The 18,472-nt window shown below is 36.5% G+C and overlaps 1 protein-coding gene across 1 annotated transcript in view; it reads right to left on the bottom strand.

The window, feature by feature from the left end:
• The window catches only part of NALCN (sodium leak channel, non-selective), a 300,199-nt gene that overhangs the window by 262,722 nt on the left and 19,005 nt on the right, over positions 1-18,472 (bottom strand). Inside the window, exons 3-4 of the mRNA XM_044381929.3 lie at positions 18,008-18,190; positions 570-653 (exon numbers count right to left, since the gene is read on the bottom strand). Of these exons, the coding sequence (XP_044237864.1) occupies positions 570-653; positions 18,008-18,190 (267 nt within the window). The remainder of the gene's footprint in view (positions 1-569; positions 654-18,007; positions 18,191-18,472) is intronic.

Below are 18,472 nucleotides of genomic sequence, written 5' to 3'. Positions count from 1 at the left end.
TCACATGAAAGACTGGAATTTTAATTTTTAAATTCAATAATTGTATTCTACAAATACAGAAATCTTACCCCATGTTCTGTCCTTCATTTCAGTAATATATTTTTATATCTTTTTAATAAGAAATAATTTGCTTTAGTATTGATGTTCATTTCTTTTTTTTTTTTAAAGATTTTATTTATTTATTCGACAGAGATAGAGACAGCCAGCGAGAGAGGGAACACAAGCAGGGGGAGTGGGAGAGGAAGAAGCAGGCTCCCAGTGGTGGAGCCTGATGTGGGGCTCGATCCCATAATGCTGGGATCACGCCCTGAGCTGAAGGCAGACGCTTTAACCGCTGTGCCACCCAGGCGCCCCTGATGTTCATTTCTGATTGAGAAACAATTCACAGATGGGACTGACAATGATTAAAATGTTAGTTTTTTTATCATAAACATTTAAAATAACATGATGTTGAAGAGAGTTACACCATCACATTTGACATATATTCATTACTATTTTTATTTAGATTTTCAAAGCAAAACAATGCACATTTTGGAAAATACACCATGTAAATTAAAAGTTTTAATTACCTGTAAAACCAACGAAACCCAAAGGCAGAAGACCATAAATCCATCAAAAACACACCAGCGATCTTTCACATAGGAACTATCCCCCTAAAAATAAATTTCACATGGAGTTATCATGCAAAATTAATAATTTCAAAAAACATCTGTAGAGAGAAGGGTCAAGTGTTAATTCAGTATAAGCTATCTATAATTTTTGTGTCAGAATTGAAGAAACTTTCAAAAGGAATACCTTTAGCATTTTAAATGGCATTTTATACGAATAAAATAATTTATGAGACACGAGTAACTACAGAGCTATGCATGGATAATTTTAAGTTCACACAAACAGAAAACATCACTATTTTTTCTCTTAGCCACACAGATACTACCATTTAAGAAACCAGAGGTCATCCCACTCAGTAGGCAGCTTAAGTCCTAAACCAGCTTTCTTCCTACAAGAACCAAGAGTGATAGTGGTCAGCATAAGCAGGAAATGAACCAGGAATTCACCTTGAGCTAAATTAAACATGAAGAAGAAACTCGCCTTCATTATCAAATATATCAAACATATATTGACTTTAACTTTAATTGGAGTCGTATGTGATAAAGAAGACACACTACTTTCATCTTTTAATAATGAATCTACTCTGACATTAGAATGCATATGTTTATCAAATTGGAATTTTAGAAAAAAAAAATTTCCCTTTCAAACAACAAAACAGAAAACCTTATTGGAGTTAGAACCTTAAATAGGAAGGCCTTTGCTTTCTTAGCACTGCCCCATTAAGTCCCTAGTTCCATCATAATCCAGGAAACTCAATTCTGAATTCGGTGACATCTATCATTACAAGCTCTGATGGAACCTACTTAGAAAATAAAAATTGGAACAGAAAGCCAAGATTTTAAATAAGAGGATGAAATCTGTTGTAGGATATTTAGGAAAATAAAATAATTTCCAGAACCACCTACCCTTAGTAATAAATAGGCTATCAAAAAGACTCCTTGAGAAGTTTTCAGACTACATATATATATATGTATATATACATATATATATATATATATACATATATATATATATATACATATATATATATATATTTTTTTTTTCCTGAGTGGCAGCTGAATGAAGTTTAATTGCAGGTGTTCAAAGGGCCCAGAGGGAGGGGATCTGAGAGAAATAATCTATATTATTCACAAAACTAACAGTATGATAAACCACTTAATGAAATTTATCTGACCCAGATGGGAAGTATAAATTCAACTTAGTTAACATTGAGGAATCATCTAATTTACATAAAAGGATGTATAATACCTCCTGAAACACACACACACACGCATGCAGAACAATCTTGCACAGAAAAACTGATATGCACACACTCAACTAATGGGTAAGATAGAATAACGTATGATAAAGTGGTAAACATGGTGGGGAAAATAGGAAGATTAATTCTATTCAGAGTTTAGAGAAAACAACGCTAGTTCTGAAATGCCTAAATAATTTTATCATTGGTAAGAGAATCAACCAAATTTGGTAATTCGTATATTTGAAAAGGTCACAGAGAGGTATGAAAGCAAGCCTGAGGCTTGGGGTCTGGGTAACGAGGAGGACAATGAACCTGCTAAGTGTTATGATCATCATATGATGATTGAAACCTGATGAAGAGAAAAATTGCACCTCGGGATGCCACTGGTTCTGAGAATGCACGCACGCGTGCGCACACACACACACACGTATCACATACAGAACAGATAATTTAAGGATATGATCGTTGTCCTCAAAACCTCACAAAAATCACAAAATATCTTCTACTACAAGCATCATATTTGCCTTGTATATTGCATAGTTAGCTGAAAATATAAATTATAATCTAAATATAGACAATAGAGCAATATAAAATTGAATTTTCTCTGAGCCTAATTTTAATAGATATCCAAAAAGATAATGGAATACAAATTATTTAAAGTTACACTTTAAAGATTTTTATTTATTTATTTGGCAGAAAGAGAGAGACAGAGAAAGAGAGCACAAGCAGGGAGAGCAGTAGGCAGAGGGAGAAGTAGGCTCCTCGCTGAGCAAGGATCCTGATATGGGACTTGATCCTAGGATGCTGGGATCATGACCGGAGCCAAAGGCAGACACCCAACCAACCAAGCCACCCAGGTGTCCCTAGAGTTACACTTTAAAGATTCCCTTGAGTTTCTTTATTGTTTAATAAATTCAAGTAAATATTTATTGTTCAATAAATTCAAATTTTATTGTTCATTCATTCATTCACTCAATGTATAGAATACCTTTATGATCTAGACAGTGTTTAAGGCAGTAATGACACAGGAGTGAAAAGAAAAACAAAAACTCCTACCCTTACATGATTTGCATTATCAGTTTAAAAAAATGTTAAATATTCAATACATGTTGATTAGTATTACGAAGAAAAATAAAAGTGTATTATCATATTGACTTTTACTAAATACATGTACTTTTTACTGGAATGTCAGGCAGAAAGAGAGAGAAAAATATCACTTGACCTTTATTTTAAGAATTAGGCATAGTTGTGATTGTTTTTAAAAAAATGCGAAGAATTCCCAAAACAAAAACTGAAGTTTTATGGGACTCAGCAGAGAGCTATTTTAGAGTAGTTCTATTTTTAACTTTTTGAGGAACCTCCATATTGTGTTCCTGAGTGGCTGCCTTGGTTTGCATTCCCACAAACAGTGTAAGAGTGTTTCCCTTTCTCCACATCCTCACCACCCGATGATCCAGCAACTGCACTACTAAGTATTTACCCAAAGTATACAAAAATACTAATTCAAAGGGATACGTGCACCCTGATGTTTATAGCAGCACTATCTACAATAGCCAAATTATGGAGAGAGCCCAAGTGTCCACTGACTGATAAATGGATAAAGAAGAGGTGGTGTACATATAAAATGGAATATTACTCAGCCATAAGAAAGAATGAAATCTTGCCATTTGCAATGATGTGGATGGAGCTAGAGAGTATTATACTAAGTGAAATAAGTCAGTGAGAGAAAGACAAATACCACATGACTTCACTCATATGTGGAATTTAAGAAACAAAACAAACAATAATAGGGGGGAAAAAGGCAAACCAAGAAAGACTCTTAACTATGGAGAACTCACTGATAGTTATCAGAGGAGAGGTGAGGGGGAGATGGGTGAAACAGGTGATGGGGATTCAGGAGGACACTTGTGATGAGCACCGGGTATTGTATGGAAGTGCTGAATCACTAGATTGTACACCTGAAACTAATTCTACACTGTATGTTAACTAACTGGAATTTAAATAAAGACTTAAAAAAAAAGAAATAAAAAAATAAAAACAGACCAAAAAAAAAAGAAAGAAGAAAGAACTATTTTAAAATAGGAACTATTAAAAGTAAATGTTCAGCAGAAAAAGAATCACTGGGATCAACTGGGTACACAGGCCGCTAATAGGATGAGTTTATATGGTATTTTCCCCAAACAGTATTGTTTCATTTCTTTTTTGTCGTTAAAAACTATTATACATAGTGTCACTACAATGAACCTCCACTGTTTCTCATAACTTGCTTTAGTAACAAATTATATTCAATAAGATACAGGATGAGATCTCATTATATTTAGGATTACGTAAAATGTAAAAGTGAGAATAAACAGTGATAGTTCTCGGGAAGGGAAACTGAGTGGCCAGGATTCAAGAAGGGAAGAGAAACATGCTATTCACATTAGACCATACAGTCTTTGACTAATGTTCATGTGCTATATTTTTTTAAATAGATGTTCAAAATTAAATTTTTAAAAAGATGAGCATTTTAGCTTTATCAAAACTTATGAAGTTTTTTTTTGCTTTTAAGTTGGCACAAATAAAATCAATTTTGAAAAACTGGGGCCCCACAAATTTAGAATATAAAGCTATCTAAATAGAGTTGGGTGACTTTTTGTTTCTTATTTACTTTATAAATATGTTTGCTAAGGAAATTGATGTTGCCATGATGACCTAAAGTATCTTCTGAACTATATAAAAGGATGGGTTATTTAAAATCACTTTAAAAGAAGCCTTGGTGGGGATCACAAATAAAACAAAAGTATGCAAACATAGTCTAACTCAAATGAGCTCACATTATGAAAACTGGCTTAGCAAAACTTCCACTACATAACATAGCAAACTATTTCTGAATTAGGAAGTCATTTTGGTGGCATTGTTTGGAATGTGCTCTGCTTTAGACTTTCCGGCAATTCATAGTGGCATTTACCTGTTGCCAATAAGACCACCATACACTAGATGGTAGATAATGGTCAATTAGAACTGGCTTCTTTTGACTTTCCTGGTAATACATGTGAAATAAGCCACTGGGCATACTTTTTATGTATTACTATTTGGCTCATGTTCCCAAGAGGCATTTAATATTTATAAAAACCTTTCATAAGCAGTGGTACAGTGAGCTGGGACACAAAGACCAGTAACCCTCAGATGTCCCCCCCTTTATTTTTTAAGTTTTGCTTTTTAGTGTTCGTTATTCTTTTTTAAAAAAGATTTTAAGACAGAGAGAGGGAGAAAGCAGGGGGAGGAACAGAGGGAGAGGGACAAGTAGACTCCAGGCTGAGCCACGAGTCCGACGTGGGGCTTGATCTCAGGACTTGGAGATCACAACCTGAGCCCAAAGCAAGAACTGGACGCTTAACCAACTGAGCCACCCAGGCTTCGTGTTCATTATTCTTCATGCTGTCCCGTCTTCCTGAAAAATTCTCCCAAGTCTGTGCCAACTTTTCTCTCCAGACTCCGATCTGACCATAGCCTACCCTGATGAATGCTTTAGCTCACACATAATGCGACAAGCAGCAAACTCAGCTCCTGGGTATTAAAAAAATGTTCATTTTGTATAACTTAACTGTCCTTTATAATTTCCACCTGGCTGTTGAATGAGTTATAGTTTACTCCTTCCTGTTTATCAGTTCCTGTTGTGAAGATCGGGTTTCCCACTCAGATCTTCTCTAAACATATCCTCTGGTGTTGCATTAAAAAAGAGTTTATCCCCACTGTAAATATTTGAGTCTTCTCTGAAGATTAGTAACACCTTGAGACTAGACAATTTCAAGCACCTAGCACAGAGTGTGATACACAGCAGATATTGAATGAATTAGATAAGCATCTGTACAATATCTCAGAGAGTTTCTGCAGATTACATGCACGTAGCAAGAAGTCCATTCGTATGCCTCATTAATGCACCCGTTCACACATTCATTCAGTGAAATTAGTATTTTTCCTTAAAAGAAATGATTCTTTGACTTCTGGCAAAGAGAGAAAGATGTATTATTACCTTTTACGGTAGTATCTTCAAGTTAAGACTTTTTTCCTGGTTGATCATCAGAGACCACAGGTGAAATTAATGAGATAACTTTGGGATATTTCCTGGATTCGTACAGTTCGACTAAACAAAACCTACAGGCCATGCAAATAGGAATCGGGTCAAGGTGTATATAATTTGTACACTATAATGTAATTGTAAACATGACTGAATTGAAATGTGTATCATGTTAATAATTACTGATAATCACAAAGGCTTCATAAGTCTAAAATAACTTTAAATCAATAAAATACAGACTTTGAACCTAGCACTTTGAAATATAATCTCCTAATACATTTTGTGTCTGACACATTTGCCAAATTCTCTTTTTGATAGTGTGTCAAAGCCTTTTAATCATAATTGGTGAACTGTGTCCGGATCCTTTAAAAATCCTACTGTGTTCATACCTGAGTTATATATTTGCAAATAATGAGCTGATCCTTTTCCCTACTTCTAAAATACGTAACCAGAGCCTAATACACATGGTACTCAAGAAATTTTAACACCTCAAATGTGACAGAAAGGTTTTAATTTGCTTGCTCCATCAACAAAAATGGCGAGCAGAGAATGCGGGAGCTATAAGCAGAAATCAGCATGCTGGTGGCTGGGGAGTTATTCAAGAGCTGTCTGTCAATTTTTACAAAGGTAAACACTCAGAGGCTGCCAATCAATTATGCAGTATAAGAGAGTCGCTTAAATTGCCATGCAAGTATTTAATAAGCAGAGAAACCAAACACATTTATCTGAAGACATTTATAGGGACAAAGTTTGCAGTTCCAAAATGGTATGCACTGGTATAGTTTCCCAAGCACATGATTTATTGTTCCCAGTTCCCAGGGCCCATCTGTCACTGTGTCTTAGCATTATTATTTATCACTTCAACACGGCTCAGAGCATGCATGTTACCTTTACCCAGGTTTACTGCCAGATGCCAAACAGACAACTGAGAATTGTCTGCAGGTTTCGCAGTCTGCGATACATGGGATGCTTTACAACAACACAAACACCTATCACCCAAATGGTTGACTTTTGCCTCCAGGGATCTGGTGAGCTAGAATGCTTCTCGGAATAGGAATTAATGGGGAGGCAATTAGAAACGAATTATTGGGGAATGGGAATGAATTGGCAGATACCTTCAAGAATTGGGGAACATTATAAAAGATGGGAAATCCTTAGGACAATACATGTCTCTAACAAAAATTTTTGAAGACCATTCTTGCCAGAAGGACGTCCTGCCTCGGTTTCTCTCGTGGTGCACCAAGCACATCACCTGCAGAGTGAACTTCTCAAACACAAAGCATGTCATGTTGCTTTCAGGTCTGAACCCCCTGGGCACCTTCACTGAGCACGGAATGAAGTCTGAGCTCCTCGCAGGGCATGCAAGGCCCTCCACCGTGCTGCCGGCCACCTTCACAGGGGCTTCCTGGGCACACCCCACCTGCTGCTTCTCACTACCTAGAGCTCTTCAAAGCACCAGCTGTTCCAGGCCTTTGAGACTCTGAGTATTCCTTTCCTCTCTCTGTGAAACCCTTCACTTCCAACCCCCAACACTCCTGCCATAGACCACATTTACTCATCCTTCGGGACACTGGCTTCCTGTCCCTCTTTCTTCAAGACGTCTCTGATATCCCCAAGAAGACTTTTTCACTATTTCTTGTGCCCTTTCTCCCCCATATCTTTTACAGAATACCATTACAGCATTTTCACAAAACAATGAAGGTATATCTCTATCTCTCACAATCTGAATTCTCATATACAAATATCCGCCACTTTTACTTGCAAAAATATTTGCCCCCAAATCACTATGTAACTAGAAGAACCACTACAATGAATCTGCCTGTGTGTTAGTGGAAACATTGAAGCAACATATCTATCCTGCAAGAAGGTACAGCGTGCAATGCATGTACCTGTTGTTGTTTTGAGCTAAATCTTGTGCTGGCATCAGTCATCTACTTAACAACAGGTAAATGTCAAATGCATCACAATCCTCCTTTTCCCCTATCTTCCCTGAGAAGGTTAACTTTTCACAGGACCTAAGACTGGGGTCTACCAACTAGGGTCATTTGATCTTATTTCAACAATTTTAAGACTTACTATCTCCCCACCCCACCCCAACATAGTTTAACATTTCTAAATTTAGGTTGTATCTTGTAATGAAGGCATCAATTACAATCTTACATCTTACAATCCAAGGGTAATTAGTAGCACTTTTTCTTTCCTAAGGACTGTAAAGTGATGCCTCATCTTACCGCTGATGACCTCACAGATTCAATCAAATACGGCAGATAGTCCTTTCCCATATTATTTCTTTGTTTATTTAAATAAGAGCACATGCTCCCACTTTTGTTTGGTGCATACAAAACACCCACTTCTGAATTCAGTAAGTACAAATAATTGAGTGATAGGTGTTTTAAACGTTGTTTATTATAAGGAAATGTACAGGCAGATTGTTATCTAGTGTTAGAGAGTGATTTAGCGATATTTGGAGAAGGTGGTTGGGGTTTCTGTAATGTTTCATTGGTTTTATCATTTAAATTGGTGGAATATAGGCTCCAGTTTTCTGAAAATATGCTGAAATATATTTGCAGGAACAGATCAGATGCAGAAAATGAGGCATGCTTGTACGTGCCTTACAAGTCTAATCCACAAAGTGGCCCAGACGTTCTCTGAGGACAGGGGCTCTGCTCCTTGCCTCTTCTCCTAGGGCAGTGAGCTCAATGTAATAAGGGTTCCAATCAGTGTTTGCCGAATGCTTAAAGGCAAACTTGGAAACTGTACTTGGGTTTGAGAACATAACTCTCTCTTATATTTATATTATACTTATATCTTAAGTATCTTAAAATTTTAGCATCTTAAATTTATATTTAATTTATTAATTTAATTAATAGTTTAATATATTAGGCAAAACACTAGGTCAATAAAAGTAGTGGGCAATACTAGAAAGCCACAGCTGCAGTACTTTTGTCTTGAAAAAACAAGGTTTCTCGGTTTGGTTTGTTGTAGATACTTCTATAAACTAGGTATTATTAGATCACCTTACCTTAAGCATTAGGTATGATTTCAGATGTACCATAACTTTGCTAAACCAGGCCAGGTATAATTTTAGAGCTTTGCATATGCTGATGAGCAACAATACACTGATTTGCTTCTATAAACATTTCATATGGATCAACACAGTTTTATGCATGGAAAACACTCTTTCAAAAATAAAACACCAGCATTGCCCAAATCTCTGACATCCGTGTACACTGACACACACAGTCTTCCAACAGAAGTCATATGACATACTGGTGTTACTCATGAATAACGAAGTCTGACTGCTCCTCAGAAATATGTTGGTTGGAAATCATTGCATATAATAGGATTTCCAACCAAAATATGTGTACAGCTCTGTTACAATGTGAAAGCTTATTAAGAAAAGTGTAACCTGGGGCGCCTGGGTGGCACAGCGGTTGGGCGTCTGCCTTCGGTTCAGGGCGTGATCCCGGCATTATGGGATCGAGCCCCACATCAGGCTCCTCCGCTATGAGCCTGCTTCTTCCTCTCCCACTCCCCCTGCTTGTGTTCCCTCTCTCGCTGGCTGTATCTATCTCTGTCGAATAAATAAGTAAAAAAATCTTAAAAAAAAAAAAAAGACAAGTGTAACCTGATGCTTGAAAGAGAACATGATACGCACCTATATAGTCATGATGACCCTATATATGTGTGGGAAAACACGAGCATAAGTCCTATACGTGAACAAACACAGCACATATTTGCAAATTTTCTGCATAAAGACACTAAAAAATTGAGTGAGAGGTAACTGTAGTGCCATTGGGAAATGAATTAAGGTAGAAAAAGTATGGAAATATTTTATGAAAAAATAAGCTTTTTGGAAGACAGGTGCTTACTAAAAGCTTAAAAATATATAATAGGGTTAACTGATGAGAGCATAGTAATTCAAACTTGAGTAACTTGAGGTCCTCTAAAAAAATGATCATACAGCCCCTATACAGGCCGATGTATTTTATTATGGAGTAACTTAAACACCTACGTTTTTCTCATGCAACTGTAAACCAAAGCAAATTCATAACTACAAAAATATGGAGTCAATAAAATTTAAATTATCAACAAAAATGAATTGTAACAGGTAATATTTTGCTAAAACTGAGTCTTTATTTATTTATTTGACAGAAAGAGAAAGCACAAGCAGGCAGAGTAGCAGGTAGAGAGAGAGGGAGAAGCAGGTTCCCTGCCAAGCAAGGAGCCCGATGTGGGACTCGATCCCAAGACCCTGGGATCATAACCTGAGCCAAAGGTAGTTGCTTAACCAACTGAGCCACCCAGGTGCTCCTAAAACTTAAGTCTCTATGAAAAGTTTAAGATTTGTTTCCAGCTTTAGTATATAATCCAAAGTTGTAAATTGTACATATTTAAGGCATACAACTCAGTTGTTGACATATGTTTACAACTCAACAGCAAAAACAAACAAGCAAATAACCTGATTTTTTAAACCTGAATAGACATTTCGCTAAAAAAGATATACAGATGGCCAACAGGTATATGAAAAGGTCCTCCACTTCACTAACAATCAGGAAAATGAAAATCAAAACCACAATAAGATATCACTTCACACATGTTAGGATTTAACCAAAAGACAACAGATAACAAGTGTCGTTGAGGATGTGGAGAAAAGGGAACCTTTGTGCACTGTTGCAGGGAATGGAAATTGGTGCAGCAATTATAAAAAACATTATGGAGGTTCCTGAAAAAATTAAAAACAGACTACCTTATAATTTAAAATCCCACTTTTAAGTACATATCCAAAGGAAAGTAAGTTAAAATTTAAATACAAGAATGTAACCTCAAATCCAACATACTCTTTAGCCTGCATCTGTTATAACATGCATGTTTGCAGAAATGTATGTTACAAAAATGAGAATAAAGTCATGACTTTGGACAGTGGGGACCTCGAGGGTGAAAATTCAGTGAGATGTTAAATGTAAAGCTTGGTTCAAGATAATCAGACTCCCTATTTAACCATATTTAACCCAAATCTCAGCTAGCATTTAAACACTGAATACCAGTTTTAATGAGATATGGGGCTGTAATGGTTACTTCCAGATAATGTTAGCAAGGCAGTATTACTAAAATCTGCATTATATTTGTGTTTAATCCACTATTCCTAAATGAAAAACAGAAAGACTGTATTTGATGTTCATTTTCCATTTTCAATTCTTACAGATTGAAAATTAAAGCAACACTTTTAGTTTTAGTCAACAGCTCATCATCCAAATATTGAAGGAAGTCAGAAAATACTGGGCATGACTCACTAAAAGGGTTTCGAAAACAACCTGGTCATAAATCAAATATTTTCTTATCTAATGATTGCTTTGACTTTTAATATTTGAACTATTAAAACCTCTGTTCATTTGGTGCTCAGTTCACTTGGCATGAATATATTAAGTCCACCTCTGTTCTTTTTATCATTAGACTGTGACATTGCGATGATAACTGTCATCTTCATCAATGTGGAAGCCAAGTCTTAATTTATTAAATAACTTCAGAAACAAAACTTTTATTCTAGAAAACGTCATGCTTTTGTTCCTCCAAGTTGGAATCTCAAAGAAATCAGCACATGGTGATTTTAATCCCAAAGAAAATTCAGAGATTGCCATTGCCTGAATGACCAACATACGCGAGCGCCAGGGTCATCCAAGGCCCTCTGGGGAATCACAGAATTCAAAACAGGGATAGGCTGTACTGGGAGTGAAGTTACAGTGGCATAAAGGATACCTCTAGCGCCCTTGCAAGACCACTTTCCCCCCAAGTTGACCTCCTGGTTTTGCTACCAACTTTGGGGACCTCAACATACCCAAACCTAAGCTCAGAGTATCTGGCCTAGCAACTCTGTGAAAGACCCAGATGATCTTCAGATCACATTGACATCCACTGGGTGAGGCATGGCAGGTGCTCACTGCTCCCATAAGCCAACAACTTTTGCTAATGGGCTGTGGATCGCATATTATAGATGTATTATTGGTCCATGCTTACTGTACCCACAATAGGCTCTTGATGATTCTCTGAGCTAACTGGTTTCTTAATAAATGCATTAAGATTGCTGTGGCTTTGATGATTCCTTTCAAGTTCAACTCCTTTACTGAACTGAATTCCTCTTTTGTATTTCTACCCCATTTTTCTGTGAGTTACCGCACAAACTTCAGAAAGCTTTTTTCAAAGCTTCTTACAAGATCTGACAATAGCAGCTGGCTGGTCCAGTGGCTAGCTGAAACTAATGCTGCAGGGAGTTCAACAGTGTGCCCCCAAAATCCATGCCCACTCAAAACCTCAGAATGTGACCTTATGTGGAAGTAAGTTCTTTCAATGATGTAATTAATTAAGATGAGGTCATACCGAATTAGGATGAGCCCTAAATCCAATGACTAATGTCTTAAAAAAAAGAGGAAAGGACACACAGAGGCACATGGAAGGAAGAAGTCCACATGAAGACGGGAGCAGAGACCGGAGCAACGCAGCTACAAGCTAAGGAATGTCAAAAACCACCCAGGGCCACCCAAAGTGAGGAAGAGCAAGGAGGGTGTTTCCCCTAGAATCTTCAGAAAGATCATGGTCCTGCCGACATTCTGGTTTTGGACTTGTGGCCTCCAGAACTGTGAGACAATACATTTCTGTTGTTTTAAGCCACCAAGTTTGTTGTCGTTAGTTATGCAAGAAGTAGGAAACTAATACAAACTCCAAAGTACTTGTGAGCTCTTCTGAGTTTATTTCTTTAAAGGCCACTATGACAATGAAATCAGAGGAGAGAAGCCAAGCAAAAACAAACTCTTTGAGAGGTGTCCTTGGAGAATTAATAGAATGCATCTGTAGACAAGCTTCCAGCCTCACTCCTGTCCTTTATCTCTTCACCATCAGGTGCATCAAACTGCATTTCCCCCATGACTTCTCCAGATCCTAATGTAACCTGCCCCATCTGGTATTCACTCTCAGAACCGTGAACATTGACTTCGGAGGACAAAGAGAGAACCTGGGGCAATGTTCAGAATGTCAGCAGTGATGGTGTGTGGACCAGACCTTTCCCAGGTGTGACCTGAGCTGAGGTCATTGCTGCCCTGAGTGCAGAGCTCCCTGGAGTATTGGTTTTAAGCTTGATCTTCTAGTGTCTCATTCACTCATTATACTTAGGACACCTCCCACCACTTACTTAAAAAAAAAAAAAAAAAGACAGTCAGAATTTGTTTCTTTTGCCATACAGTAGGCAGTTGTGTCTAACACAAAGTAAACGCTAAATAAACTACTACAAAGGTTAAGCAGTTGACTTCAATTTGGGTAAGATCATTATGGTAGTTTTTTCTAATCTCCCAAATTTCCTAAGAAAATAAAGCAAGTGAGATAACACAGAAAAACATATCCATCGACATAGTCTTGAATAAAATTAACTGACAATGTATTCCAAAATAAAGGCCAAACTATTGACAATATCAACACCTACTCAAGACCCCAGCTTGGGGAGGCTGTAGAGGGACATGTGCAGGGAAGTTCTGCTGATTCAAGAATTTCATAGCACCAAAACCACTAACAAATACTAGTGAAACATTTAGTGGAAGTCTCATAAAGTGAACCTAGGAATAAATGGCAAAATTCCTAGAAATGCAACACAGCAGTTTATCAATGGCAGGTGAATGCGAAACAAAAGAACAAAACAAAAATAAGTTACAAAGACAAAATGCCCATCAAAGGCTAAAGAAAGATCAGAGGTAACAGAACATCCTAATCTCCCAAGTGGACTTAATAAAAACGCCTTTCTGGGAGACCAGAGACCCAAGCTAAAGAAAACTCCTGGAGTAGAATCCAATTGGCTAGGGAAGGGACATGAGGGACAAAGGACAGCAAGGATTAGATAAGAGGACTAGCAGCCCAGAAGAGGCAGAGCTCAGACCTGGGATAGTCACTATACAGAGAAGCTATACATTTTATACTTCATGGTAAAGAGTGGAAGGAACCCTCAAACTGATAATATATGGAAGCTACTCTACCCATTAAGCAGGAGAAACTCCAATTTCAAATGAGCAATAGCAGAAAAGATAACAGAACAAAAGGATTATGACCAAGTCCTTATAAATATATTCTAAGTGTATTTATGATTATATTATAAATACATGATCAAGTCCATATACATTATAAATGAACGAAAAAATGTATAAAAATATAAGACACACAAAGAATAAACATACAAAGCAGATAAAAACTGTAGTAGAATATAACTAAGTGATCAAAAGAAATAAAAAAAAAATAGGTGCTACAAAAGTACCCCAAAACTGGAAACAAGGAAGCACAGAAATCAGGTCTAAATAATAGGAGACAGTGAAAAAAGACAGAAAAGCATTCAGGAAATAATCAGAATTAGAAAGAAATGAAAAAAAATCAATTTAGAAAGAGAAGTAAACTCAAAGGAACACAAGATTGAATAGACAGCATGGGGAGTACAGAAAGGGAGACAGAACACAGAAAAGATAAAAATGAAAAAAAACAACAACAAGAAAATGATGGAAATTAGTAACCAAAACATGATCTGGTGTAACTGGAATATAAAAGAAATCCTGAAGACAGAATGGAATAAAATAAATATCCTGTGATGTACCTATTCCCTTAACAGTCAACAAAAGACACATTCTCATAGCTCTACTGAGTTCAAATAAAGGGAAAGACTCTCAGTATTTAAGAGAAAGATCAAATCACAAAGAAGGAAAAAACCTTCTCACAGCCACACTTATACCAGAAGCAATGACATAACATATTTAAGAATCTCAAGTAATAAAAATGTGAAACACCTTCAAAAATCTAGAAATAGACCCAAAAAAGTAAGCCAAATAAAGAAAGAAAAAAAAAGAAAGGTAAAAGCAAAAATTAATGAGTTAGAATGAATGAATAAACTAGTTCTTTTTAAAAATCAACAAGATAAGTAAACCAACTGTCTAATCTAAAACAAAATGAGGGGCACCTGGGTGGCTCAGTCAGTGAAGTGTCTGAGCTTCGACCTGACCTTCAGCTCAGGTCATGATCTCAGGGTCCTAGGATCGAGCTTGTCACTCTCCTTCTGTCCTATCATCCCCCCACACACTCATGCTCTCTCTCTCTGTCTCTCTCTCAAATAAATGAATACAATCTTAAAAAAGAAAAAACAAAATGAAAAACAAAATATTATAATAAACAATACTAGCCAACCCAGCCAAAATCTAACAAAAAATTCAAAATTCAGAGGACATATAAATCAGAAAAAATTAAAATTATTGTATGCAATCTTCTGTTAATAAATTAAACAAACTGAATAGTGGATAATTTCCTAAGAAAGCATACTTCACCAAACAGATCCCATAGACCAAGCAAGTCTGAACAGAACACTTTCCATAGAAGAAACATAAACAGAAAGGAGTCCAACCAAAAAAAAGCAGTAGGACCAGATGGTTTCATAGCAGATTTGTACCAAACTTTTTAAGTTAAAACAATTTAAAGCTTATTCAGACTATTTTAGAATAGGAGTATACACACATGGAAAATCTAATATCAAAACCTGACAAAGATTAGACAAAATTAAAATGAGGAATTTAATAGCAAATATCATCAAATAGCACATTAAACCAAAAGAAAACTGTGTCATGAACCCACTCAGTTTTTTACAGGAATGTAAGGATGGTTCAATATTAGGAAATCTACCCCATTACAAGAGCTAAAAAGAAAAATAATCGTTCAATAACATTTAAAAGCTATTCACGACACAACAGTCAAAAGCTGGAATTAATGTTTGTTCTCTTATCCTGATAAAATATACATACTTCAAACACTAATCCTTCAAATTATTTAATGAAGAAACATGAGAGAAGTTCTAAATAAGCCCAGGGCTGGACAAAGATGTTCACTGCCTCTGATACTATTTAAAATTGAGCTGACCCAATTAAATAAGTGAAAGCAACATCCGAATTGGAAATAAAAAGACAAATCTGTCTTTATTTTTATATACTGTGATGACATGGGAATACCAAAAGATTTCAACAATACAAGAATTTAGTAAATTTAGTAAAGTAGCGGGAAATAATATTGACATATAAAAATCAACAGCTTTCATTTAAAAGAATAACAGCAAGTTAAACTACTTAATAGAAGATAAGATCCCATAGTTAGAGTGAAAAGATGACAAAACATGCCAAAGCATAAATATAACAAAACAACGTGCAAAATGCATATAAGGAGACGTATAAACCACTCCCGTAAGACACAAGTGTGGACTTGATAGAATGGAAAGACAGCCTAGGATTTGGAATAGAAAGAGGTGTGTATGGCCTGAATAACCATGAGTGAAGATAATGATAAACAGGTAGAAAATAAATGTAATTTACACCACAAAGCTCTAATATTCCCAACACAGTACCCAAAACTTGAATGAAAAATTATAACTTGAAAATGGCCTTTGTATACAATCAGGCTCAACCTCACTCTCAAAAGGGAAATTCAAATTAAAACTACACTGAGTTACCATTTCTCACTCATCAGATTGGCAAATATCCAAAAGTTTTACAAGCTATTTTGTGGCGACCACTTGGGGAAAGAGGCACCTGTGTACATCGCTGGTCAAAGTCGAAATGGCTTAGGGAATATGGAGTATATAGAAACTAAAAAGGGAACCACCAGGAAGCAATTAGCCATATTTAGAGTGCAGAATGTTCTACAAGACTCATTTTTCCAATGGATTGACAACACAATTTTTTTTTTCAGGATATGCGGGGTTGAGAATTAAGGGGCATAAAGAGACTTAAATGAGACTTAAAAATAGAACAAATATACTTTGTGAAGCTTGTTTGAGTCCTGATTCAAAGAAGCTAACTTATTATAAAAGGAAATGTTTGAGACAATTGGGGAAATACGTCTATGACTTGGGTACTGGCATACATTAAAAAATTGTTGATTTTGATAGATGCAATCATGGCATTATGGTTATATTAAAAAGAAAGTTTCTCAGCCAGTAATGCATAAGGAGTTACTTCTGAAATGACCTGATTTCTCAGATTTGCTTTAAAAGGAAAAGAACTGGCCAAATATTGATAACTGTTGATATTGAGTTATAGGGATTCATGACAACTATAATCTCTACTTTTGTGTAAACTTAAAATTTTCCACAAAAAGGTTTTCAAAAGGTTAAAAATGAAAAAGAGTAAGGCGCTGACTGTGACCCCTCTCTTTTAAGGAGAATACACAATGAATTATGTATAAAGAGATGCACTGACCCATAAGTAATTTCATGTTATGCATCATCTCATTAGATTCTTAAAATCCTAGTACAAAATAAGGCCTTTTCCACCAAAATTATGTAACTGGAGATGCTGATACAGCTGGTAAAGGAAAGAGCTAAGGTTTGAGTCAAATCTGTCATTTGAGACCCTTAGGTCCCTTCTGCTATTTCCTTATACCATGGGCTCCCTAAATAGCACAATTTCAAACACTTCAGAGAGACAGTGTCATCAGTACCTACTTTTATCCTCTGTGTGAAGGTTAGTAATATATAGCAGGAATATTCTCTTTTCTTCTTTTGGTTTTTCCTTCTTTTCCTTGTTCTTTTATTTATTTCTTGTCTCCCAATGGAGCCACTAGCATGCCACACTTTCCTTTTCTCAGACTCCTGCTTTCGGCCTCATGCCCTTTCTTTTCACCCCTTTATATCTTCAGAACACTTCTGGTTAATGACACCCCCAATGTCGTCACATGGTAACGTCATCATGTAACATTTATTCGGCATCCCATAAATCCACAGGCGCCACCCTTGGGCTAGTCGCTGTGCCAGGCCATGGGCTCACCCATAGGGGGCATAATCAACCCCACTCCGGCCATCAAGCCGCCAGTCGGACTGTCTCTCTCCTTCCTGGATATCCCAAGGCTTTGCGTCTTACACAATTTATTTCACTTTTTAAATATTCTTATGCATCATATTTTCACCAATCTCTGGACTTATGCCCTAGTTGTAAAAACTTCAGTGTGGATAAGGAGATGTTTTGTTTGATTGAAATTAATCTGAAAATATTATTAAACTGACTTAGATTTTCAATGCATTTTGATTCTACAACACTCACCTTGACAATACCCCGGATGTGCATTTTTGCTATCATCTCTGCCGTGTAGAGAAACATCAGCAAAGTATCCAGCGTAAAAGTCACATACTGAAGAGGGGGGTAGTGTTCGAACGTCATGGGCGTGTTCATGCAGACGGAAATGACGCTGATGATGGCACAGATACGCAGCAAAGAGTGAACCCACTGCAAAAACGGTCCAAAGTTATCAGCAGACACCGTAACGTGAGATCTTAAACTTGTGTTATTATAAACCACACTATTGGAAAATAGGATCTCTTGATTACAATATTTCACTGGCACAGAGAAGAGAGAGTAGGAAACTCATGTCTGTTAAGTGCATACAATGTGCGAAATATTTTCACATATTTTACATCATTTCATTCTGAAAGCAGCCTAATTTCCACATGCACACATGAAGACAGAAAGGTTAAGAGACTTGTCTGTGCTCCTGCAGTTAACGAGAGC

Source organism: Ursus arctos, unplaced genomic scaffold (genome assembly GCF_023065955.2).
Source record: "Ursus arctos isolate Adak ecotype North America unplaced genomic scaffold, UrsArc2.0 scaffold_10, whole genome shotgun sequence".
NCBI lineage: Eukaryota > Metazoa > Chordata > Mammalia > Carnivora > Ursidae > Ursus > Ursus arctos.
This window is presented reverse-complemented; position numbering and strand designations above follow the sequence as displayed.